The sequence below is a fragment of the Schistocerca americana genome, chromosome 2 (assembly GCF_021461395.2).
Source record: "Schistocerca americana isolate TAMUIC-IGC-003095 chromosome 2, iqSchAmer2.1, whole genome shotgun sequence".
Classification (NCBI taxonomy): domain Eukaryota; kingdom Metazoa; phylum Arthropoda; class Insecta; order Orthoptera; family Acrididae; genus Schistocerca; species Schistocerca americana.
Genome location: NC_060120.1, coordinates 911,033,670 through 911,060,113, shown reverse-complemented (window position 1 = coordinate 911,060,113; position 26,444 = coordinate 911,033,670). Strand labels below are relative to the sequence as shown.

At 42.4% G+C, this 26,444-nt stretch overlaps 1 protein-coding gene and 1 non-coding gene across 5 annotated transcripts in view; both read right to left on the bottom strand.

The window, feature by feature from the left end:
- The window catches only part of LOC124595930 (dual 3',5'-cyclic-AMP and -GMP phosphodiesterase 11-like), a 317,214-nt gene that overhangs the window by 95,037 nt on the left and 195,733 nt on the right, over positions 1-26,444 (bottom strand). For all 4 annotated transcript variants that reach the window (XR_006978262.1, XM_047134846.1, XM_047134848.1 and 1 more), the window contains one exon: positions 6,419-6,593. Coding sequence is in view for 3 of the 4 variants with exons in the window: in XM_047134846.1 (XP_046990802.1) it covers positions 6,419-6,593 (175 nt within the window). In the remaining variant the exon portion in view is untranslated. The remainder of the gene's footprint in view (positions 1-6,418; positions 6,594-26,444) is intronic.
- Trnat-ugu lies at positions 5,485-5,558 on the bottom strand. Its single transcript has one exon. It is a non-coding gene; the product is annotated as a tRNA-Thr (tRNA).

Sequence of the window (26,444 nt, the reverse complement as noted above, 5' to 3'; positions counted from 1 at the left end):
TTTTCGTGAGCAGTTCCCTTAACCATGAGGCTTTCTGACGCCTCCAGGCCCGATTCTAAATTTCACAGTCAATGTCGTTTCCTCGAGTTCCTTTCGAACACTGACACCAAATGTTTCCCCAGAGAACAAGGTGACTGACAGCTAGTTAATAAGACAGCTACCATAGCAAATAACAAACCAGAGCATGAGTCACACCTTCTGTGCTGTGAACAGTCGCCAACTGCCAACGCGATTTTGACTTTGCTATTCTGACCGAGATGTAGTACCTGTGAGGGAGTGGATTTTGTATAGGACCCTGGCTTACATGGCACAGGTATCAAATGAAATCACTGAAGTGTAATGGTCGGTGGCTCCTAACAAGAAATTATTGAAGATCCAATGATATGTAATGATATCATCGAACATCATTCAGAAAATTGTAATGTAATGAATATGTTATGACTGGTGATATTTCATATCATTGCTCGTTCATTAGTTTCATCCTCATCGGTTCCCGATAATTTATTTCAATGAATTTCATTCACTTGACACAAAACACATTCCATCAAAACGTGGGGCACTCTTATGGTGACACGTAGTCATTGCATACTGGTGGTTCTTCTTGACGAGAGAGGCAGACGCGAGTTAACGGAAAGTAATGGACATTTCGCATAAGAGCCATGTTACAAAGATGGAAGATAAGGATGCGTATAGAAACACCAGCGGAAAAATGCCCCTATCGGATTACAATATACGCTAATATGCTCTTGTTTTAAAAGATCCTTACTGAAATGTGGGGTACCAGCTGCCTCATTCTACCTTCCTCGGCACCTTTACATATTCTCCCAAAAATTTTGAGAAGCAAACGTATTGGTTCAAATGGCTCTCAGCACTATGGGACTTTGGGACTTAACATCTTAGGTCATCAGTCCCCTATAACATAGAACTTAAACCTAACTAACCTAAGGACATCACACACATCCATGCCCGAGGCAGGATTCGAACCTGCGACCGTAGCAGTCCCACGGTTCCGGACTGCAGCGCCTAGAACCGCACGGCCACCGAGGCCGGCGAAGCAAACATATTCAAACTATTTTTTACGTGCAACTCATATCTCACTCCCACAAACTCCACTAACTGTAACTCGCTCACACTTCGTCCTGTACTACTACTACTACTACTACTACTACTGTCTCCTCTCACTGTCAGTGTCTCTCTATTATTGCTACTATCTCATCCATTTCTGCTATCTGTTCTCACTGTCGCTATCTTCTCTTACTCCTTGTCACTGTCATACACAGATTCTCGCTCATTATCAATGGCTCTCTCTCACTTTCACATTCTCCTTCTCTTCATTCTTCTCCCACTGGAACTACTTTTCACTCTTTTCCTAACACTGTTCTGCCACAGTCAACTACTTTCCACAGCCTCTGTGTCCCTCTCGTTCTCTCACACTGTCATTGTCCCCTTCGTTCTTCCTGTACCACAACCACTGTCTACTATCATCCAGTATTTATTAGTTTTCCGTTTCTTTCCCATTGTCACTGGCTCCGATGTCTCTCAGCATAAAGAAGTGCGACTACGTTGGCATGCCAAAATTTTTGGGAAAATTTTTAAAGGTGCTGAGGAAGACAGAATGAGGCAAGTGATATCCAATTTTCCAGTCACAGTCTTTAAAAACTGGAACATATTAGCCTTTTTTTGGCTGGTTCCCTTCTTTCCCCTGTTACAGCAGTATATGTCATTCATATGAAATGAGCCTCATGGGTAGGTAGGATGTTAGTTTACTTAAGTGAAATTGAAATGAAAGCTAATGTTACACCTCAGAAAGAACTTAACGTGGACAAAAATTCTGCATGTGCTTCAGTACTACAGAACCTTTCCGATGGTAACGGAGGCACTTTACAGCATACTTCTCCGTACAACGTCAGTTTATAAACTACGTTTTCGCCTTACACCGCATATTACGTGCGTGTTTTACGCGCACAAATAGGGTAACTTTGAAACTCTGTACTTCGGAAACGGATAAAACTATCAAGAAAATTTTCACCTTTTTAGATGTAGGGATTTAGGAACATATCGAAAAACATTCAGTCATTTGCTGTGCGTAGCCGTCTTGGAAACCGCGGCTCAGTTTTGCTACCAAAAAATCATGTTTTCAGGTTTTCTCATGTACCGCTTATGAACTAATAGGTGCCTCCATAAGCTTCTTAAGGCAGACCACATACACCGAGGTACAAAAGTCATGGGATACCTCATAACCATCGTGACAGACCACCCTTTCCTCGATGTAGTGCTGCAACTCATGTGGTATGGCTCCCACAAATCGTTGGAAGTCCTCTGCAGAAATACTGAGCCATGCTGCGTCTATAGCCATCCATACTGCGGTGTCCGTGGTGAGAGGTAATGCCTGAAATTTGCTATTCTCGGCACACTCTCGACACTCTGGATCTCGGAATACTGAATTCCCTAACAATACGAAATAGATTGTCCTGTGCGTCTACATCCAACTACCACTCCACGTTCAAAGCCTATTAATTTCCATGTGCATCCATAATCACGCCAGTCAACGTTTTACATGAATCACCTGAGTAAAAATGTGAGCTCTGCCAATGCACTGCCCTTATAAACATTGCGCACAGATATTACAGCCATCTGTATATGTGAATGTCGCTGTCATATAACTCGTCAACTCAGAAGAACCAGCCGATTTGCTCCATTGGTCTAAGCTGGAGGAAGTAGGTACTGTAGGTTAGTTATAGTTACATGATCGCTCTGTTGGGTATTCAAACGGCAGGGGAACGGCGGGTACTATGGGCCAGCGCGTAGATGGGCCAGTTGGTATTTAAGATATTCACTACTAGGTAGCAGCACAGTACACAGTGTAATCTTTGCTGCCAGCGCCATTTCGCCATGTACAGAGATTTAGTTTGATTTCCAGTGTCGTATCGTCTGTGAGTGCTCATTGTCTGTTTGTGCTCCTACGAGGTGTTGCCTCGAATACTTTTTAACATCACTCTGCATTATTACAGGTAGGAATATGCTTATGAAACTAGAGCTGTTATTTAGTTTCCTCTATTAATATAAGACAGTGACAACTGCATTACGTTTGCTCTAACAATGTTTCGCGTACTACAACGTTTTCATATCAGTGTGAGTCGTGTAGTACTGGCCATGCGACATTCGGGTGGTTCAAAACTGGTTTAAATGGCTCTGAGCACTATGGGACTTAACATCTATGGTCATCAGTCCCCTAGAACTTAGAACTACTTAAACCTAACTAACCTAGGGACATCACACAACACCCATCCATCACGAGGCAAAGAAAATCCCTGACCCCGCCGGGAATCGAACCCGGGAACCATTCGGGTGGTATGGGCCAAGGAACTCATTTCCTTCTTCTTCCTTTTCATAAAAAAAAGGATACTGTGCCAACATTTAAGAAAAAACGCCCTCAGCTTGCTTCCCAGGCAGAATCTACAATCATTTCTGGAGAGACCACCACTTCCTCCAATCCACTACACTCAAGTGAACATTCTGATTTAGCAAGTGTTTCAAAAGAGGTGTCGCCTTTGCCCTTCTGCAGCGAAAAGAGGTTGACATGTCGGAAAAGAAAGGCAGAGAGAAGAGAAATATTGATATCAGTCCAATAAAAAATATATGCTGACTGACAAAGTATCAGAAGAGCAAAAGGAAAAAGCACAACAGAAAAAGAGATAAATGAATTTTTCAAAACAAGAACAAACGATGATCAATAATAAGAAAAATGAACAAATCAAAATTTTTCGTAATACAAGTCCCACACCAAGCACTTCTGAAGACGTTGTAGATGTAAAATGTATTGTGTACGGAGAAAGTTATGAGGAAAACTGGATTCAGGGCAACAAGCCTGAAGGCTGGGCACATGAGCTCTGTGCGGACACTGACGACTTACTTTTTTACTTTGGTGATCTCCAGAAGCTAAACAAATCATAAGGTAAATGAGCTATAATATGTTATACATTGTGTATAGTATTAAACAATAAAACTTTTATTCAAAACTATGTTTTTAATTTATAAACATAAACATATTGGTGTGGCCCATACTACCCGCCAATTTTTAAAATGCCCAAAATGCAAGATTAATTCTAATTACATTTTCTGTTATGTTCCCTTGATAAGCTGCTAATTATATTTTTATTACTTAGAGGAAAGAACAATCATCTTGGGGTTGAAGCTCTTTCCTACCGTGTTTGCTTTAAAAATATGTATGTTTTTGGATAGGGTCGACCTTCAGCAAAACACAATTTTGTTTTTTAACCCAAACATGTTTCACTGCAGTTGCAGCATCTTCAGTGGGCTTTTATTTTCCATCTGTTAAAGAGAAAGAGTGTTCTTTGTTGTTTGTATACATGTAGCTATTAGTTTTTAAATCGTAATTACAGATATTTGAAAAAAAAACACACAAATTACGAGTTCATACCTTTTTACCACATGGTGTAGTTTTTCTGATGTGTTGTGTTTCTACAGTAACTGTTTTGTTCCACAGTTTGTGATCTGCAACCACTTGTACCTTAAAGTAGAAAAATTGTTTGAGCCAAAATTACAATTTGAAAACTTGTTATTTCTATGCCTGAAATTATTTAATTCTATGTGTGTGTCTATTTACATAATGTTTCACTTACATTTTCCTTTTAATCATCTTCATCACTGTAAAACACTATACACTGAGTTGCCACTGTCACTGTAACTGTTTCACTGCTTTACCAGCTGTAAAAACAAACATGGCGGGCAGTGGAACAATTGAAGGTGTTCCTGGAGGTGTCAGTGATTTTTTCTTTTGTGTGTGTGTGTGTGTGTGTGTGTGTGTGTGTGTGTGTGTGTGTGTGTGTGTGAAAAGGGAGTGAGTGAGGGGTGACAGCCCTCACTCTCTATCTCTTTCTTTTCACACACACACACACACACACACACACACACACACACACACACACACGCACACAAAGAATTAAATAATTTAAGGCATACAAATAACAAGTTTTCAAATCGTAATTTTGGCTCAAACAATTTGTCTACTTTAAGGTACAAGTGGTTGAGGATCACAAACTGTGCAACGAAACAGTTACTGTAGAGACACAACACATCAGAAAAACCACACCATGTGGTAAAACAGTATGAATTCGTAATTTATGTGTTTTTTTCAAATATCTGTAATTACGATTTAAAAACTAATGTCTCCTTGTATACAAACAACAAAGAACACCCTTTATCTTTAACAGATGGAAAATAAAAGCCCACTGAAGATGCTGCAACTGCAGTGAAACATGTTTGGGTTAAAAAACAAAATTGTGTTTTCGTAAAGGTGGACCCTATCCAAAAATATACACAGAGGAAAGAAGTTGAAAATATGATTTTTTTCGCTCGTAACTGAGTTAAGCTAGACATATATTTTGTGAAATTACTATGAAATTACAAACCTTAGCTGCTTACAGACGTTGACATATGTCAAGAGGGACAGATGAAAATGTGTTCCCCGACCAGGACTCGAACCTGGGATCTCCTGCTTACATGGCAGACGCTCTATCCATGTGAGCCACCGAGGACACAAGAGGATAGTGCGACTGCAGGGATTTATCTCTGGCACGCCTCCCGCGAGACTCACATTCTCAACGTATTGTCCCGCACTACATTTGTAGTGCCCCCGCCCATTATACTCATTACTCGCGGCGCGTTGCCGATTCCCGTAAGAGTTCGGGCACTGTTTGTGCATCCGCACAGAAGAAAAAGATGGTCAAGTGGCCGGTGAGCCTTAACTATATATATATCTGCTTACAGACGTTGACATATGTCAATGGGAACAGATGAAAAGGTGTGCCCCGACCGGGACTCGAGCCCGGGATGTCCTGCAACCTGTGCGGATGCACAAACAGTGCCCGAATTCTTACGGGAATCGGCAACGCGCCGTGAGTAATGAGTATAATGGACGGGGAACTACAAATGTAGTGCGGGACAAGACGTTGAGAATGTGGGTCTCGCGGGACGCGTGCCAGATATAAATCCCTGCAGTCGCACTATCCTCTGTGTCCTCGGTGGCTCAGATGGATAGAGCGTCTGCCATGTAAGCAGAAGATCCCAGGTTCGAGTCCCGGTCGGGGGACACATTTTCATCTGTCCCTGTTGACATATGTCAACGTCTGAAAGCAGCTAAGTGTTGTAATTTCATAGTAATTTCTTGCTAACGAGCTGCATGTTCACTGATGGTATCTGTTCTTTCGGACATGTTCGTATATAAATGTTTTGTAATTTACATTTTCCCTTAAATGGCCCATAATACCCGCCGTTCCCCTACCTAGCCCAAGGTCTATACAAAACATTCTTCTGTCTTTCTATGACCCAACAGAACGACGCTTTTCGTGGCACGTTTAGAGTGGTGGTGGCGTGGCCGGCAGCCGGCAGTACTGACCGCAGGAAGTAGTCGTGCGCGAAGTCCGGGTGTTCGTCGAGCCAGGCCTCCATGCGCGCGTACTCGGGGTCGTAGTACTGCTGCTTGGCCGCCTCGGCGCCCGGCGGCGCCACCGCGCTGGGCGCCGTCTCCGCCGTCATCCTCGTCTCCTCGGCCGCCGTGCGCAGGTGCAGGCCTGCAACAACACACCACACTCCCGTCAGGCGCCAGCCAACTCTAGCAGCTCTTCAGGTACGTAAGCAGGTTCAAGTGGATTAGGCTGCAATAGCTACGCGGGTACAAAGAGGCTTGCAAAGAGTAAGCTAGAATGGAGAGATGCACGAAACTGGTCTTCGGAACGAAATCCGCAACAACATCAACAGGAACTAAGAATCTCTTCCTCAACTAATGGTTCGAATTATTGTAAAAGAGTGAAGGTCACTTACGTTTACAAGTTTAAAAGAAACTGAAAAGTAAATAATCTAGCTTGCTAAGTCCGAGGTCCCCACCTGGACAGCATACAACTAACCGGTGTAAGCGGCCAAGCAAAAGCGACTAGAGCACTGCGCGGAACAGAGTGTCACATCACAGTCGCCCACGCAAACAGCGAATCACGGCACTGCATGCTCTGACGCTCTGAAACGCGGAAACGGGAAGGCACCTGTTCAACAGGACAGATGAGCGTGTCAGCGCGGTGACGAGATTCGCAGCAGTACGCCGAGAGGAACACCTGCAAGACAGCAATGCCGACGTCATAGGAATGCGGTCTTCTGGAAATGCGTGTGAGTGACATTCTGCTGTGACGAGCACCGAACAGGAATGTTGCCTCTTAAGGAGTTACGCGCAGTAGATTAGCGAGGAAGGATACGACACTCGCGTCTTTGAACTTCTACAACTACTTTCCGAGGGAGAATGTTGTCCTACTGTTGGTGGTGTGCCTTCAGTCTCTGCACAAGTACTACAGTCTGTATCCTTTTGCATCTGCGTACTGGAATCCTCACTTCCCTTTATTAGTAAATAGATGATTCCTTGATTCCACGAGACCGATCACTGAAGTGGTTACTAAATTCCTGCATGAGCGCACACAGTTGCTGCCGGCCCCTGTGGCCGAGCGGTTCTAGGCGCCTCAGTCCGAAACCGCGCTGCTGCTACGGGCGCAAGTTCGAATCCTGCCTCGGGCATGGTTGTGTGTGATGTCCTTAGGTTAGTCAGGTTTAAGTAGTTCTAAGTTCTAGGGGACTGATGACCTCAGATGCTAAGTCCCATTGTGCTTAGAGCCATTTGAACAATTTGAACAGAGTTGCTGAAAAACAACAACAAAACAACAATTCCACCATCTACGCGATGAAAGAAACATTTACAACGCATTAAAGAGATTTTTTACAAGACTGTTAACTCTACACGTGGTAAATAAAAAAATGGCTCTGAGCACTATGGGACTTAACATCTGACGTCATCAGTCCCCTAGAATTTAGAACTACTTAAACCTAACTAACCTAAGGACATCACACATATCCATGCCCAAGGCAGGATTCGAACCTGCGATCGTAGCGGTCGTGCGGTTCCAATCTGTAGCGCCTAGAACCGCTCTGACACCCCGGTCGGCGGTAAATAAAACAAAGACGTTTTTTTAGAGAAGGAAAGTGTTTCTTGTTAAAGGAAACTGCTCTTCATTGAAACAACAAAAAAATGTCCTTGAACTTAAACAATACCAATAAGTAGTATGCCTCGAGTCCAAACACTGGCACGTCAGTTCCACTGCACAAATGTTAACTAAACTCAGCCATAGGGGCCTCACGCTACTTTGCTTTTATTACATGTCTTCCAGGTGCCACCTTCCGAAGACAGCTAAAAACTCTAACCTATCATCTGACATTTCGAGAGCAAGTGCACCGTCTATTACTACAAGTGTCCTAATTCGAATCTCTTAAGATTTGAGATGTTTCGAACACGTCTGTTAACTCCGGAAAAATCAGTAAATTCTATAAATTTCGTATTAATTCATCATATCGTTATTACCGTTGTCCTTGCACGTGAGTGCACTGTTCCACTATTAAGTTTCTGGAAGGATCCACGAAGATGTAATAGCACAGCGAATGACGAGTGACAATAACAGAATCGTCATCAATACCAGGAAAGGAAAGCAGTAGAGTAACAATATCAATGCAACGGTCATACCTGAGCTCGTCTGCACCAACTAATGTCAAGTTTCAACAAGAGCGAGCATTACCACGCCCGTTACAAGCGAGGGAAAACCGCCATAGACCGCACAACACAGACTGTCACAGAACTTCCTTGCATCGTAGGCGTCTCATGCTTAATCGCCTGTCCCATCTTGATTGCGGTTTCTATAGGATAATCGATTTGCAGAATTCACGCCCACAGTTCTTCCACAACTATCTTCTAACGCATTATAGTGCATGTATTATATTGACACTCTGCTTGCGAGAAATGATACTTAATTCACGCATTATGGCACGAATACTTATTGGTTTTTCCTCCCTGATTACTACTCGCGGTATTTCAACGACACGTGAGCTATTCGAATTAACGACTGACAATTAATGTTTTCCAATGAACACACGCGTTATGTTAACGATATGTCTTCCGATTTACTGTGATGACACTGCTTTCATGTTCACACTAAGAGTGCCGCCAGTTCTTAGATGTGATCGAAACACCAGTTCGCAAGAACTAATCCTTGTTGTTCAGCTAGTGCAGACACCGTGTTACTTCGTAGGGCTTCACGTTCAACCAAATATGAAAAGTTGCAGATAGTCCACATACTCGGTTTTTCGTCAGTTTACTGCTGCCAGTTTCGAAGTTCGATTGTCCACTACTACACAAACTCTAGCTCATAAGAACAGCCTTGCCAGAGGTAGGAACTCAATGTTTTCCGTAGGTGACATTTTAGCGACACAGCACTAGAGGCCACGAACTCCTTAATATCGATAATTTCCGTCACAGTGCGTGTGTGTTCCCTTTCCAAATATTAAGTACTCAAGTGGCCTTGCCGGTAACGTTATCATACCGCTTGAAGCAATGTACAAGGGTATTTCTCCCCTCTGGACATGATACTTTCAGCTAACTTTTAAAACATTAAAATGGAAATCATACGCAAAATAAAAGTGTAATGTAGATTCACATTTATTTATTCTCTCTCTCTATCTATCTATCTGTCTCTCTCTCTCTCTCTCTCTCTCTCTCTCTCTCTGTGTGTGTTTGTGTGTGTTTGTGTGTGTGTGTGTGTGTGTGTGTGTGTGGTCCAGGGTAAACAGTTAAAAAATTACGTTATTTCCCCAGTGGCGAAATAGATGACGTGTCTGTAACACCACACTGTCTTTACATTAGTGGGGAACTGATGTTGTCCACACTTCATTACTCATTACACGCTGTAGTAAACATGTTGTTCCTTGTGATGGTAGAGCACAGCCGAGGATAATACAATTAGTGTCTTCTTCTGTGTTGCACTAGCAGAGGGGTAATACAAGTACACTGTAACTGATGAATGTGCCGTCTTATATCTTCCGTGGCTGAAGCGACGGCGAAACAATTTTTGAAAATAACTTCCCATGACGCATAACAGAGTCGTACCACGGTGATAATGGAATGTGGACGCCTGTTTCCGTGCCTCATATTATTCATTTCCTCCACACTGACTCCTTTCATTTCATTTTATTCAGTAGCTATACATCCCAGCGGCAGGGGATACCATCGTCTTCCACCAAATCAGTTCTCCTCATCCGTGTCCGTCCCATATGCTGGGCGGGAAAACCTCTGGTTGTGGTGTTCCGAAGTAATGGGATGAAATTTGAAAATTTTGTGGTGATAACTCGCGAGAAGCAGTAAATTCTAGTTCGAATCCCGGACTCGCACAAATTTTTGTCAGTCACGACTGACTTATTTCATAATACGTTCCACATCCACGTATATACTAATGAAAACAGGTTACCGACTGTGACAGATGGTACTCCATGCACCATTGTCTCCCCCCTCCCTTCAGCTATGAGACAAGAACGCCTTGGAGAGGATTACTGTCGAAATTATGAGCATGTGCGTTCCAAGAAGTGTCAGACATAAAACTGCTTCCTCCCACACACCTCGTCAAATGATCAGAGCGCTAGGGAGCTACGAGACGGGCGTCCTCGCACGTAGGTGAAACGATATCCGTAGTGGTGCCAGAACTAACCCCCTCCACACAATGTAAAGCGGCTTACAGGGTGTAGATCTAGATGTAATACTGTTTCAATGGACGGGCGTGGAATAGAAGCAGAGAGGAGAGTGAAATGCAGCAGCCTGCTCTGCTCCAACAGACGGCATGGGCCCTTAGCGAACACTCAGCAAAGTAACACCTCACGCATCACAAAAACCGACGCCGCCAGCCTCCCACGCTACACAGTAGTCGGCCTTTCCGGAAAGCTGTTGCTCGGCCGCTCGGCCGTGCAGAAATAACGCGGAAAGCGACACACCCATTTCCAGAGCGGTTCCTCGCGGTGACCGTGCAACTTTGAATACTGCGAGGCGTAAGCCGGGAATAGCGGCGCCGCACGACACGCACGGCTGGAGAGCGCGCACGTGCGTGACGGTGCGTGCAGGTAGCGTACGCAACACCGGACACGCACAAGCAGCCGGCTGAGCCGGTGGGCGTTTCTCCACCTCCACCGCGGCGCCAGCAGATACGCCGTACCGAATCGTTCTAGACATGCGGAAGCTGTGACGCCGCACTTTCAATGGATGGCGGTATCAGTTCATAATTAAGTAAAGCGTAAAAACGCAACGACGTGAGCCAGTCTAAAATTTAATACAAAAAATTATTAGTTAGCAATTACAGAAGGTAAAACTGCCATCAACATGAAAGTTATTTTTACCAGTCATCGTCTTACTGGAAATGGTATGCCTTTGCTATTCGGACGTTTCGACTCAGAAACTCAGCCAAGATGTTGGATGCAAGTACTGCTCTGAGATAAAGAGTAAAGCGTAAGAGATAAAATAATGTCATTTTTTCGTTTATAAGTACAGTCATAATAAAATGTACACCCATCCAAGCGAAAGATAAGAAGAGAATAGTGAATAAATTCAGATAAATGTATATATGTAAAAACATTACATGTCAGTTGTTAAAACAGTTGAAGTTTGTTGAGGCAGAAGCTCCTTCCCGTTATTCATTTTAGCTTGTTCTGTCTTGTAATATAGACGTAGGTATGTGTAACTGACTTTATACTGTTCTGAATTAACTGGGCATAATTATTAAAAGTATCTACCATTAATGTAGTATCCTATAGATTCCTAGCGTTTGTTTTTATGCAGTTTATTTTCTATTCTAGCAAAAGATGTGTCAGTAAGGGTAGCGTACATTGTTCGAAAGCCTACAGACCGATCCCGCAACGCATCTTGCTGTTTGAACATTTCATTTCCAATTGAACCTGCATGTTATGTTATGAAGTCAGAATTATCTTCATATCACTATCTGAAATGGAAATTAAGTTGACACTTTCCATGGTTAATCCGCTTATCGAACAACTGTACGTTCTGCAACATGCACGGCCTGAAACAATCAGCGGTCAGCAAGAATACTTATTTTTCAGAAGTTAAATCAGCATCAGACAGGTCATTTACTAACTAGACGACGATATTTACATCTTGCTATCGCTTTTGTCGTGTGTCCTTTGAATGACAAACCTTTACTATGCACTGCATATCACTGAGCATATTTAATTAGCTCTACCACTTATATCTGCTGTTTACTGCCAGACAAAGGATACATTACAAGAGGTTCGCACAAGAGGGGAATTCGTGGCGGGCGGATCACACCAGTCACTGAAACCAATGACTCAAAGAAACAGGCTGTTTCAGGACGACCTGTAGTTTAACGTGCAATATGGCATTTTTCACAATGACAAACATTGCCATATGCGAAAGAAATGGTAAGCGAAGAAGAAAAAGCCTACGATTGACCGGTGATGGACTCCTACGACCACTGGTCCAGTAGTGTTACTCGTTGGTTAAGTATATAAATTTCAATTTAATTCTATCCCGAAGCGACCGAGAGATGCTGAAGACGTAATTATGTTCCCCAGATACAATGTTTTTTTTCCCGATTTTTTGGGCACATTAGGTGCTGGTATTAATAATTTACCAGTTACCACAAAGGCAGCAATTTCTGTGAAAACGAAGGCTTAAAAGCCTACCAACCTGATACTAACGAGTGATTTCTTCAAAACTTGTCCAGTTTGATTGGTCACAAAATGAAGTTCTTACCTTCGCTAGACGACGTTAAAAAAAAAAAAAAAAAAAAAAAAAAAATAGAACCTGGAGTGAGTAGTCACCAAACACTTTTTAGCTGGACGACATTATTAACCCAGACATTCCTAGTCAGAACGGTCAGCTGAAGAGTTTGGTGCAGGAAGCTGTTCAGCCTTCAAGGGATCTTATCTCTGCCATTTCTATACAAATGATACCTCAAAGAATCTGTAGTTAATATCGACCCATTTAAAATAAACTGTCATATTCACTCAGCGAAACTTAGACGGAAAAACTATTTGCACCGAAACAAGAATTCTTTAACCATAGTAAAGAAAGATGTGCATTATTCTGCAGCCTTTCACGTCTGATACGCTTAATGCAGAACTTAAAAATTTTAGTGTTAAATCCCAGACTTTCAAATCAGAGCTAAAACGCTTTCTCATGGCGCAATCCTTTCATTTTGTACTGGAATCGCTCGCAACAGAATCTTGCACTGCAACTTATTATGCATCGTATATAGAATATTTTCTCTATTTTTAAAAAATTCTTTTTATCAGATTTCTATGAATTACGTCCCGACGTTGTATCACCAAGTAGCTTGGCTCTCATGGTCCCACAAAATTTCATGAATTCAAATTTTTTAAAAAAATGTAAAACTTATTCCGAGATCATGTAAAGAAATCACAGGGAGCTTTATATGGAACTCCGGACAAACGTTTGAATTATACTCCTATCAACAAAACCAACAGTAATACTAATTTGTCTCACGTAAATACCCTATCCCAGCTTACGAACATCTCTCTTCAATTACCAATAGATTATCGAAGGGCAGATATGGCACGTGCAGTTACCTCTGGTTATTCTTCTCTAATCAAACGTCAGCCCTCCCCCAGAATTGTGAGACTGTAAACATGAAAAAATTGTGCTGCTGTTACAAATTCTTGATATAGTGTGTACATGAAATTCGTCTATACAGAAAGCATAATCTTAGTCATAAATTCCGGCTAGAAAGATAGCAAACTTTGTCGGTGCTATACAGCAGGTAGAGTTAAAGAAATTAATCCTAACTTAGCGGGGAAAATAATTGTTTTAAGTTTAAACTAACGTGCAATGTTTTAGTGAGCAGTGGGCCGAAAGACGCCTGGCGTCGTCTTGACATTGTCCGGTGTACAGAGAGCAACACACTATGCAGCTGAGTAAGCCGGGTTGCCTATATGGCTGGCGTGTGTGCTGGCAAGTACGCCCCTACGTTCTTAGATCGTCGGCGTGACAGTTGATAAGAATTGCCGAATCGATAGATACAGACCGTTATTGACTGGTTTCTGGTCGCGGTCAGCGTTAGTTAGCGTACGACTGTGCTTCTGCTTCTACAAAAGCAGAAATGACTTGCTGAGTTAGCGCTCTCTGATGTGTTATATGAAATTTGTGTCTGAAATAATATTTTTATCGACATGTTAAAGCTACTAAATCTCAATGTTGGCTGAAGCTAGTGACAACCGGCACAAAGGTAATACTTATAATACTTATCAAAGGCACTAGATTCCTACCGGTCCAAATACCCCCCACCATCAGCCACTTGGCCGGGAATATTCATATAGAGCGCATATCCATTTGTGATATGTTTCTAAATTTCTCAACAATGAAAGTAATAATATCATCATTTGAGTTAAGTAATTTCAAACTTTAAGTTGTGGATTTTAACACTACTTGTTTAACGTATGTAGTCCACAACTGATTACGTTATCAACGATATACGATTACGTTTTAAATTTTCTGCAGCAATCAAACTCGGTAGAAAGTTAGAAACTTGTTGAATCTGCGGCATTAATTATATAAAAAAAAAGGTCCGCGGAGAGAGACCCTCAAATAGTCTGGAAAAGAGTAAAATTAATTAGGAGACTGTTAAGTGTGAAAAACCAGACTCCCAAGTTTTTAGAGAAGCATAATTTTATACGAGATGTGAAATCAATAAATTCACATTTTTATTTGTTTTTCTATGGAGCCAACTTAATAAGAAGGGGTTGGTGGGTAAAATAGGAACATCAAAACGATGTCTGCGAAATGGCCAAGAATTTCTGTAACAGCCGTGTTTCTGGACGTTGGCAACTGAAACCTCGCACCCCACCCATTCCTAGAACTTTAAGGGCACTCGTCCAGACAAACACTAGCCTACGTCGTTTTGTCTCACTTGTCACTAACAAACCGTTATGAAACGATCGCTCTTTCCCAGAATTTAGGAATTTCCACGACGTGCTTGCAAGAGAAAATTAACAGCTTAACAGAGTTCCCTGAAATAAGGTCACGTAGAGTGAATTTCCAATATAAAGACTTCTCATTTAGAAGTATTGCGCAAGTACTCCGATACCGACACGTATTTAGTTCTCTCAGGCAATACCCGGTGCTTTGGTGTTGTTGCTCTGTATCTGTATAGCCACTGACAGTCTTGCAGGGGTCAAATAGAGAGTAAACGTACATGTCACATGCGACAGCACATAAATATCGTCAACAATGGTGTGCACAAATGAAATGTGCATTACTGATGACAGGAATTCCAGCACTTTATCAGTCTTGCTTATTACGTCGTACAACTTTAGAAGGTGCATAATTCTAAAGAGTCCCTTTCTGAGTGATTCAGTGAACATTTACAACTACGACTACTTGACCCAAAAAAATTTAAGTCTTATCCCTTGTTTTTAATTCCTGAAAAGGAAAAATGAATTCTTACTCACAATAAAGATGATGACGATATCAACTTTCTAGACTTGCCAACAAAGCAGGTAATTCACTTTTTAAAATGATCTTCGCAAACCTGATGATTTGCTGTAACAACACTTTTCAAATGAAGAGTCATTTCTCTTTTAGAGCAGCTTATGTAAAATAAGCAGTAAAAACTAGCCTACGTTATCTATTAGCTATGTTCATTAGTTAATACCATAAACTCAAACATAGCTAATAAGCCGAAATGCGTAAGACAACCTATCAGAACTAATTCGAAGCAACGGTATACATGTACACCAACGCTCAAAATTTGTAAAAAGCCCTAAAATAAGACAAAAAAGCTAGTTATCAGATCCATATACGAATTAGCTACATTGTTTCGCCAGTGACATGCTTAATGTAATTTTTAAGAGTAGTGTTCCACGTTTTTAAAAAATGAAATCGTTCAAAACATAGCTATCCGTTGTTATGCTGTTCAAATTCCAAGCACTGCATGCCCCTAATTTTGTATTGTGGTGGCATAATATAATCTTTCCTAACTAGATGACGTTCAACAAATTCGTGAACACGGTTACAGGTAAGAAAGGGGAATGTAGTTATGCACGAGGTATCAAAGGTTGAACTTCACTGATTCCTCAGTGTAAACATCGATAACAGGACGAAGAAAGGAGTTTTCAGCAGAAAAAACGTTCTGCAATTTTGGTTTTACGTCCAGCCGGTCCTACTACGCGACAAATAGCACGTCAAGAACATGTTTCCTTGGGATGTGTTTTTTATACCTTGCAGGGGCATGCGCATATTGGCCACAATATGGACCGACCCCGAAGCGGTAGGCCAAAAGTCACATCAAAATGTATGACAAATATATAGTAGTCACAAGTACACGAGATCGCATCAAAACAGCGCCAGTTTTTGCAGCAGAATTCAACTATAATAGGGAAAAGATGGTAATTGTAAGTACTGTGAAAAGACGTCTTCAGGCAGTGAACCTTAACGGGCGTGTGGCGGCTACGAAACCATTACTGACGTCTATTAATAGCGGAAGAGGCTACACTGGACAAGATAACGTGAAAGTTGGGCAGTAAATCAGTGGAAAAAGGTACTGTCAACTGACAAATCCAAATCTGAGGTCTTTGGCACAAAGTGACGCAAGTTTGTTCGCCGGTTGCCACGTGAGCGAATGTTACCCCAATGTGTATCTCCAGCATTAAAGCATGTAAGGGGTTCCCCTAATGGTATGGGGATGTTTTGGAGGCAGTAAAACTGGTGATCTTGCACAAATAAACGGAACAATGAAGAAGAAGAATTACCATCGCATTCTACGGTATCATGAAAAGCCATGTGGAAGACGTTTGATTAGCAAGTGATTCATCCTACGGCACGATAACGACCTTAAGCACATTTCAAAAGCCGAGCGGGGTAGCCGTGCGGTCTGGGCGTCTTGTCACGGTTCGCGCGGCTCCCCTCGTCGGAGGTTCGAGTCCTCCACCGGGCATAGGTGTGTGTGTGTGTGTGTGTGTGTGTGTGTGTGTGTGTGTGTGTGTGTTGTCCTTACCGTAAGTTAAAGTTAGATTAAGTAATGCGTAAGCCTAGGGACCGATGACTTCAGCAGTTTGGTCCCACAGTCCTTACCACAAATTTCCAATTTCCACACTTCCAAACTGTCTAAAGCGTAGTTGGCAAATCTAGTAAAAAAGAAGGAACTGAAAAATATGATCTCGTTGGCCCAATCCCATGACTGTAATCCTACTGAACTGCTTTGGTATCACTTGGAGAGAGCAGTTAAATCAAGGCCCATTACCAACGTTCATCATCTCCGGACCAGACTACAAGAGGAATGGCGGTATATCACCGACAAAACCCTGATGAAGCTGACAGCAAGAATGCTTCATGTATGCAGAGAAGTGATGTAAGCCAAAGGAGGCTACTCTGACGATGGTAAAATTTGACTGCATGTATTTAGTTATAAAAGATTGTTCCAAAACTGAATTATGTCTAACATTCCTGGTTCCAATCTGCATTTTTCCTCACATATGCTACCCATCATATCCGGTGACAGAAAAAATACAGTCGGCGAGAAAGTGTATTTTGTGGCACGACAGCGCTCCACTCAAAACAGAGCATGTGTTTCAAGACTTAACGAGTTTTTGGCACCGTCAATAATGAAGTCTTCCCTATTATGTAGACTACAGACACGTTATCTTATTTCACAAGTTCTCCGAACAAGAAAATGTTCTGAAGGACGCCATATGGAACTACGGTAATAGAATGTTTCGTAGATGGCTCGCTCTGCACTAACGAAATTGCTGCCGCCTTTTTGTAAATACCTGTTTTCCCTATTCTGTACTTTACCAAGTGTTTCGAGAGAGTGTCTCCAATTAGATTCCTATCTGATCTTTTTATGTGTTGATGAAGCATCACTCTGCACTCAAGTATTTTTCTATTACTGTTAACTTTTCGAAGTGTTTACTAGTGTAGCCTCTCTTCTAATAAGGAGCTGCTGTTACATCCGTGGGAATCACCCTGAAGTGGGTGCCAGAGGGTACATTTTATTCTACCGTACATTTAAGTTCCTTGCTGAAGGAGCATGGCACGTGTTGTGACCAGACAAACTATTTTCGTCCACTTATAACTGTGGGTTCTTAGACTGCTCGGTGAGGAAACACATAGGAGCTGTGGCTCATGAAATATTAGTGCACTTCTTACATTAATGAACAAATGATTTAAGTAACTTTGAAACACTTCTTTGCCACAGGAATCCTGGCTAATTTACAACCATAGTTGACTATGAAAGCATCACTTTCTGTACAGACTAACAAACTGTTCTCCTGAGGTACAATGTTTAACATTTATTAAAGTGCAAGTTCATCAGAAACTTTAACAACTCGTTGGTCCTAGACTAGGATGCTGACTCCTTGAGATGAGGTTACGAACTGGGACTGAGCTCTTGCATGTTCGACATCATACTGACCGCAGCGTGAGAGCGCAGTTATCCTGAATTGGAGGCGTGGTCCTCTGGAACGCCTCCCATTGGTTGTCGCGGATTGCAGAAAGCCCCCGCTAATGTCCGTTGTACCGCTTCGCGTTGCCGACTTTGGTGTGGCACCAGAGTCTCTGGACGATACCACGGCACGAATGACGACTTCTTGGCTTCAGGGCGAGATGATATCTGCACGGCCTCTAGGGGAGATACAGTAGAGGGCTGTAGAATAATTCTATAGCAGAGTCGCTGAAAAATGACCATTGACAGTAGGAGTGGGCTTGGCATGGCTGCTTCGTGCGTCTACCGCAACCACACGTAACGCGTTTTTCTAGACGTCTGTATAGCAGAGCCTCAACGTTGTTGCAGCTCTGTAGACGACTATTGTTTCCGTCAACAGCCGTTTTACACTTCCAGTCGAAAGTTGGCACCAGCGCCTCCAGCTGACAGGGCTTTCACTTCGATTCTACTATAGTTTCTGACCTTAAATCGTTAATTGCAAGTTTTGTAAGGAGGTTCTAGCATGATTTACAGCTTCTTTCTCCGAGGTTCGCCTGTTAAGACTTTCAAAACATTTCTGTTACAATCTCTCGTCCGTTAATTAAGCCAGTGACTACACGCACGCCCTTCTTTGTATAGCCTCGATGTGTCTTGTTAGTCCTACCTGATCCTAAGTCTCACAGACTAGAGCAGCATTGAAGTATGGGCAGTCCACGCATTTGGTATACGATTTCTTTGGTAAACGAACTGCAGTTTCCAAACAGTCTACCGAAGAATCGTAGCTTATCTTTTGCTTTGCCTACAACTGAGCCTAAATGGTCGTTTCACTTTATATTTCCCAGGCACTGCTACTTCCAAACATTTGAGCGTGATATGATATGTGAGCGATAAATGTGAAGGAAGACGCTAGCGCGACTGATTCTAGAGTACTGTTTCAGGATTTGGAATGTTTACCAAGTACACATGACAGCAGACACAGAACGAATTCTGAGACGCGTAGTGCTGAGAAGGTACAGTGCATACGAGTATGTAACAGATACACGGGAAACTCCATGGAAATCTTCAGATGAAGTGCGACGTAGTTCTCGTAAAGCCCTGATGGGTAAAGTTACACAACCTGTGCTTGATGAAAACTGCGACAATTGAGCTGCCACCACTGTATATCGCACGTAGGGATCAGGAAAATACGACAAGCGACAGCAGCGCGTGCACAGAAGCAAACAGGATGTAATTTTCCCTCCTTCAGTATTCAAAAGGAATAACATAAATTTATCCAAGTGAAATGGAACTGTTTAGGGTCGGCGATCGTATTACAAATTTATGAAATAATTTAGATTTATACCTAAAACTTACCCTTAAAGACGTATACATTCCAAAGGCTATGCTAAGTGAAGATGATGTATTTTCTACTGTGCTGTGTGTGCCGAACAAATTTTCAGCAAAAGTGTAAATGAACAAATTAATGAAATGATTTAATCAAACGCAATGCATAAACTAAAATAAATGAATTTTTCTGTAAGGGGTTAAATTTCGGTACACATCCTCACTGGCACACTCAGCAGACAATCCTTATCACATTTCAGATTAATGTACATACACAGGGATCAACCAAAATGTGGAAATATCGCAAGAAATGCAGAGCTTAGTCAGGTCAGCAAGTTGCAGTGATGTACTTAACCACGAACTATGCCTGTTCAGTATCCTCAATACGTCGCAAGCATCAGTTGTGAGTGCGTGGGTGCGTCGGTAACCAAATTGGCCGAATTGTTCAGTGTGTCAAGAGGTATTGTACCGACGATTCATACCACATACAGAGAAAGCGGAAACACATCATCCGCTAAGTCAAAATGTGGACGGAAGTGTGTGTTGAGTAATCGTGACAGATTGTCACTGAAATTGATTGTCTTGAAAAGTAGGACGACGACAATTGCAAAAGTCACTGTAGAATGTCGCATTCGCGAATCTTGTCAGCACTAAACAACACGAAAGGAGCTCCAGAAATAGGGAACTGCAGAGGGAGACAGAATTCCAAAACCATTCATCAGTCATACAAATACCCGCAACAGGAAAACGTGGTCCTGAAGCTATAAATCACGGACTATGTAGCAATGGATGACAGTCATTTGGTCAGATGAGTCTTGCTGCTCATAGTTTCAAACTTCTGGCTGAGTTTACGTCCCTAGAGTTAAACATGGCGAGGGTTGCGTGATGATTTGGGCAGCCATATCGTGGATTCCATGGACCCAATGGCTATTCTGCAAAGTCACTTTACTGGCAAGAATTATGTGCCCATTTTAGCTAACCAGATACATCCATGGTACAGCGTTAGTTCCCCAGTGATAACGACATAGCTCCTGTTCATACAGCTTGAATCGTCCAGTACTGGTTTTATGAGCACGAGAATGAATACTCGCATTTATCCTAACTACCACAGTCACAATATCTCAATATTATTTAGCCTTTGTGGTCTACTTCGGAGAGAAATTTGCACGATTTCTATCCACCTGCATCATTGTTACCTGAACTTCCCACTATTTTGCAAGGAAGAACAGCAGAATCTTCCTCTAAAAACCGTACAGGATCTGTAATTTTCTACTTCGAGACAACTGGAAGTTGTTTTGAATGCCAATGTATTTTATTCACAGCATTAGGCATGGTAATGTGTTGTGTTGGTGAATTTCCACATTTTTGTCCAAAACCTGTACGTCGTCCAAGCAGATAGTACTAAAATGGTTAGAGAAAGAGTCAACCAAACGTTTATGAAATTAATTTGTTGAATATAGGGATTGAAGGCACGGCATCCAACTTCCTGAAGACTATCGTCTACACACATCACACTTCACATTAATGTACATGTAAACTACAATGCTCCTGATGATGGCGGCATGCTGCCGAAACGCGTCGTACTAATAAGTATTAACAAAATATGATTGAAGTAGTAAAAACTGTTCCATAAACAAATGGGATAGCACAGTAAGAGGCCAATAATGGTACGAAGTACACTCTGCCGCGTAGTTTATAGTGCTTGCGGATTAGATACTCATATTTTCAAGTAGACTAACTGTAGTTGTGATTTATTAATCCTATAGTCACATGATTTAACAATCTTACGTTTCTTGAGGTGCAAAACACTTTATGTCTCGACTTTACGAAAGAATTCCCAGTCTTTGCACCAGGCTGACATTTTGTCGAGATACAGCTGGAAATTACTGCAGTTTTCCCAGGATGGAATTTCCTATATATCTGCCTGATCTGCGAAACGTCTGAGATTGCAGCTAATATTATCCGCTAAGCAATAAAAGTATAAAATATATAGTGACACGAGAGGTTTTACAGTTTGCAGTGAAAGTTCTCTCAGAGGAAAGTGGAAAACTTACTTGGCACAAAAACCCAAGAATGCTGCTAACGCATATGAAACTGGTTCAACATATCAAAAGATGCATGAATGGACTGTATACCTAAAATATCGCCCGTCTGAGAACTCTTGAACTATTAGGAATTTTATTTCGGTACGTCCAATGGCACCAGAGATATCTGAGCTTTTAGTGGCATGCTGACTTACTATATGGTACGACTGAATAATAACAGCTGGTGGCAGGGGATTATATTCTAATGCACTGCACTTGTGTGGAAACCTACGGAATCATGTAGCTGGAAGCTCCTGCCAGATGACGCATTATGGGCTGTGGCAGAGAGACAAGGATTTCATTAGAACAGGGAAAGGAGGCCACCAAGTGGGCAAGCTGGCGCCGGCACGGTCCCAGCGTGGGCGGGCGCTGCGCTTATGAGTTTCGCACACTGCGCTCCCTCATCGTACGGTGGGACTATCTTTCCACGGACTCAGTTCTAAACCCTCCATCCACCCTCCCACGAGTTAACCTACCACATTCATTTTTATTTCAGTTTATTTCGTACTGGGTAACGTTGCCATAATAAAAGGTCTGTATGTGCTCATACAGTGGGAAAGAAATGAATACAGCAATATTTGTCACTTAGGAATGGGACCAACGGGAAATGCAGGGAGGCTAAAGCGAACAGACTGCAGGAGAAACGTGAAGAAATATAAAATGAAATGGTCGTCGAAAGGAGAGATGCAACATATAAAAAAGTCAAAATGTTTTTCGTTGAAATTAAAAACAAGGCCGTCAACATTAATAATGGAGAAGGAATTCAGTAGTTAAAAGCAAAGTAGTGGGGGATAAGTAAAAACAGTACGCTGAGGACCTCTCCAGCGGAAAGGAACTAAATGGCTCTGAGCACTACGGGACTTAACAGCTGTGGTCATCAGTCCCCTAGAACTTAGAACTACTTAAACCTATCTAACCTAAGGACATCACACACATCCATGCCCGAGGCAGGATTCGAACCTGCGACCGTAGCAGTCGCGCGGTTCCGGACTGCGGCCTAGAACCGCGAGACCACCGCGGCCGGCGGAAGGGAACTGTTTCTAAAGTGACAGAAGAAGAAATGGTTTCGATTTGGAAGGCACAGGGTACTCTCAATTAGAATCGGCAGAGATTAGGAAGCTAGGAACATTTGCGATTAAGCAAGGCAGACGGGATAGATTGCATTTCTGCAGAATTTGTAAAATCATTGTAGGAAGGGGAAATAAAATCATTATTAAAGTTATAGTGCACAATCTATGCGAAATGAGACACATCACCCACCGTCCCGAAGACAGCAAGGGCCGGTAAATGTAAGAACTATGGCACGACCAGTGTAACAGCTCATGCATCCACGTTGATGACACGAATAACATGCATATGAATGGAGAAGAAAATTGAGAGTTGCTAGATGGCGCCCACCCTGACTTCAGGAAAGGTAAAAGCAACAGGGATTCCACTCCGTAGCCGAGTGGTCAGCGTAGATGCGTGTCATGCGGATGACCCGATTTCGATTCCCTGATTTGACAAGTATTTTTCGTTGGTGGAAGGGCTGGTATGAGGTGCATTCATCCTCGTGAACCCAACTGAATAGTAGAGGCTCCACTGTCTAGAAAGTCAGCAAAAAGGCCGCGTGAACGGTTTGCCGACCACATACCACTCCATACCGCATCCACATGACGCTGCATCGCACAGGATGACACGGCGGGCGGCACACGTCCCTCGGGCCTTCACGGCCTGACTAGCACTTCTGGTGTTACACTTGATAATGGAGGGATATAATAAAAGCCACGGGAGTCTCTTAGGATTGCCGGCTTAGAGAAAGCATTCGACGACTGCTGTGCAATACATTAGAATTTCTCAAAAAATAGATATAATCCGTAGCTAGAGAGGGGTAATACACTACACGAACAAGAAAAAGAGGGAACAATGAGGATGGAGTAGCCAGAGAGAAGTGCTCGGATCAATGAGGCTGTGATGCAAAGCTGCAGTACCTGTATCTCTTCTCAGTACATCGAAGACCCAATGAGAACCAATGACGCAAATTAAAGAAAGGTTCAGCAGTGGATTAAAACTCGGGGTGAAAGGATATCAGTGACAAGATCTGATGATTATATTCATATCTTCAGTAAAAGTGACGAAGAATTCCAGAAACTTTTGGAGGCAGGATTCGAACCTGCGACCGTAGCGGCCGCGCGGTTCCAGACTTTAGCGCCTAGAACCCCTCGGCCACAACGGCCGGCATGTTCCCAAACAACGATGGATTTTTTATGGGTGGCAATGTACCATGTCACCGTGCCGTAATTGTTCGTGATTGCTTTAAAGGCCATTCTGGACAACACAAGAGAATGATTTGGGCACCCAGATCGCTCGACATGAACGCCATCAAACATTTATGGGACGTAACTGAGAGGGCAGTTCGTGCACAATATCCTACGCCGGCATTGGACTTCCAACGACTTGTTGAATCCATGCCACGTCGAGCTGCTGCACTATACTGGGCAAAAGGAGATTCGACACGACAACAGGTGGTGTCCCATAACTTTTGTCACCGCAGTGTATTTTATAAACTTTAAGTCCAGATCGACAAAAAAAAAAGTTCTTGCCTTCTTACGGTACTCTGAATATTTTTCCTCATCACTGACTGACGTCGTTTATGCAACAACGAGTAGTCTTCCGAATTTCCGTGCATCGCAAATTATTCCGTGTCCTATCTAAACTTTGTTGTATTTAATATCTAGTTTCATTTGTCAACATTTCCTTTTTTTCCAGTTTTCGAGATTTAACTGATCTTGCCACACACTTCCCTGTAACCGCGGAGGTGGCGTAACAGCCGAATGGTGTATTGCAGGCTGGAAGGAATTACTCGTAGAAAAATGTTGCAAGAACTTGACAGCAATTAGCCAGGCACCTCTGTAGCTGATGCGGCGGGCACGCACATCGAATCGCTAGGCGCAACACGTCAACCGGAAGCTTCCACACACACAACAGCAGCACTGCGGGGGCGGTGACGGCTATCTAGCCAGTACGTGCTCAATAACGACGTACTAACGACGAAGGAGGCAGGTCTTTAGGAGGAATGCGGTGACGTTACCAGGAAGCAAACGCACCAATCAACGATAAGAAACACGCAGTAATGGTGTGCGACGTTAAGCTAGAGAGACGAAATGGGAGGCAGACGTGTACCATACGAAACGACGGAGAGGAGAGGAGTGATTTTAATGACATATGCAACAAAAATTAGCTTCCTTCTGCGACTGTTATAAATTCAGTAGGCAAAATACGCTTCATATAGTCAATTTTTATTAACATCTGCGAGAGCTGCCACAGTCCAATTCACTGGGGTCATTTTCAGCAACACTGATAACGAGTTTGAAGGACCCCAAGAGTTGAACAAACGACACGTGTTGAACGTATATGTAGGACAGGAAATATTCAAACACAATCAAATTTGTCAGCAAACTTTATTTTCATATTTAGTTTTATTCCGTGTCAATGAAATTATCACAATTCACTTCAGACTCGTTACCATTTTCACTAACTGTTTGTCACTATGGTCGCTATACACATAGATTGGCTATGTTATTCCATATGTATATGTATCCTCATTAGAAGAAAGGTGGTTGCAACTTAAATATTTGTATGACTATCTGGACAATAGGTCGTGTTATATGTTTTAAAAAACAACAAACAGTATTACTGCAGTTAATATCACTCGTCATTTGCCAAACACAGAGATTGTTTTCTGAAACATTTATAGTGACAGATACATAACAGTTTGCAGATATCTATTGATATTCAACGTGAGCCCCGTAATCTAAAACGACTTTCACCTGAATATGAGGGATAAAAAGCTTTAGAAATGCATCCCGGAACTAACCAATAGTAATTGTGACTGTTTCATTTGTAGGAGCAATAAGTATCTTAACTTTTCACACGTGTATCCGATTAGACGCTAGACACGTATTTACATTTTAAAAAATATTTCCCCAGGCAAGACAACACAAATACTAATTTTTTACTAATCCACTTTCAATTTCGAAAGCGCCATGCAGGTAGGATCACAATTTATGGAATGAACAGTGGCAGTTTGAGGACAGATAGAACTTACCATAAACAGATGCTTACTTAGAGAGTTTCCTATTTCGCGGTAATTGTAATCGTCATGTTGTGATCACACGGAAACTCTCAGCATTACTTCACTCAAATAAAGTCTGAATGATGATTTCTTCGTTAAGCAACTCGACAAAGCCTTGCTTTTTTCTCAGAATACAAGTGGTCGTATCTCGTTGGATGACGTACACACAGACCCGCTTGTTAACTACATGTTACGCAACGAATTATACAGACATTGAGGTATAGTAGTTAGACGCTATTGTTGACGGTGGCGACTATGCTGTTGAACCTTCCTAATGGATTCAAAATGTGAAACCGCGTGCTTGAGCTTCAGACAAAAAGCAGGTAGTCTTCTATCCCGGCAACCGTCTGTCGTAAGACCCAGCCTGCGAGCGCGCGCACAACTGTGCTGAAGCTTCCCCTGTTACACTCCGCTGGACCAACGTCCCTGCGAGGGCGAATACGGACGCCGCATTATCTAGGTCTAGGAGTTAGCTGCAGTACGAAACATCCGTTTTGTTGGAGCACTGTCTGTCGTAAGTCATTCCTCAAGTCTGGTGCGTATTTTTAATCTGTAACTTCTGTTAAACTATGCTACACAGTAGAT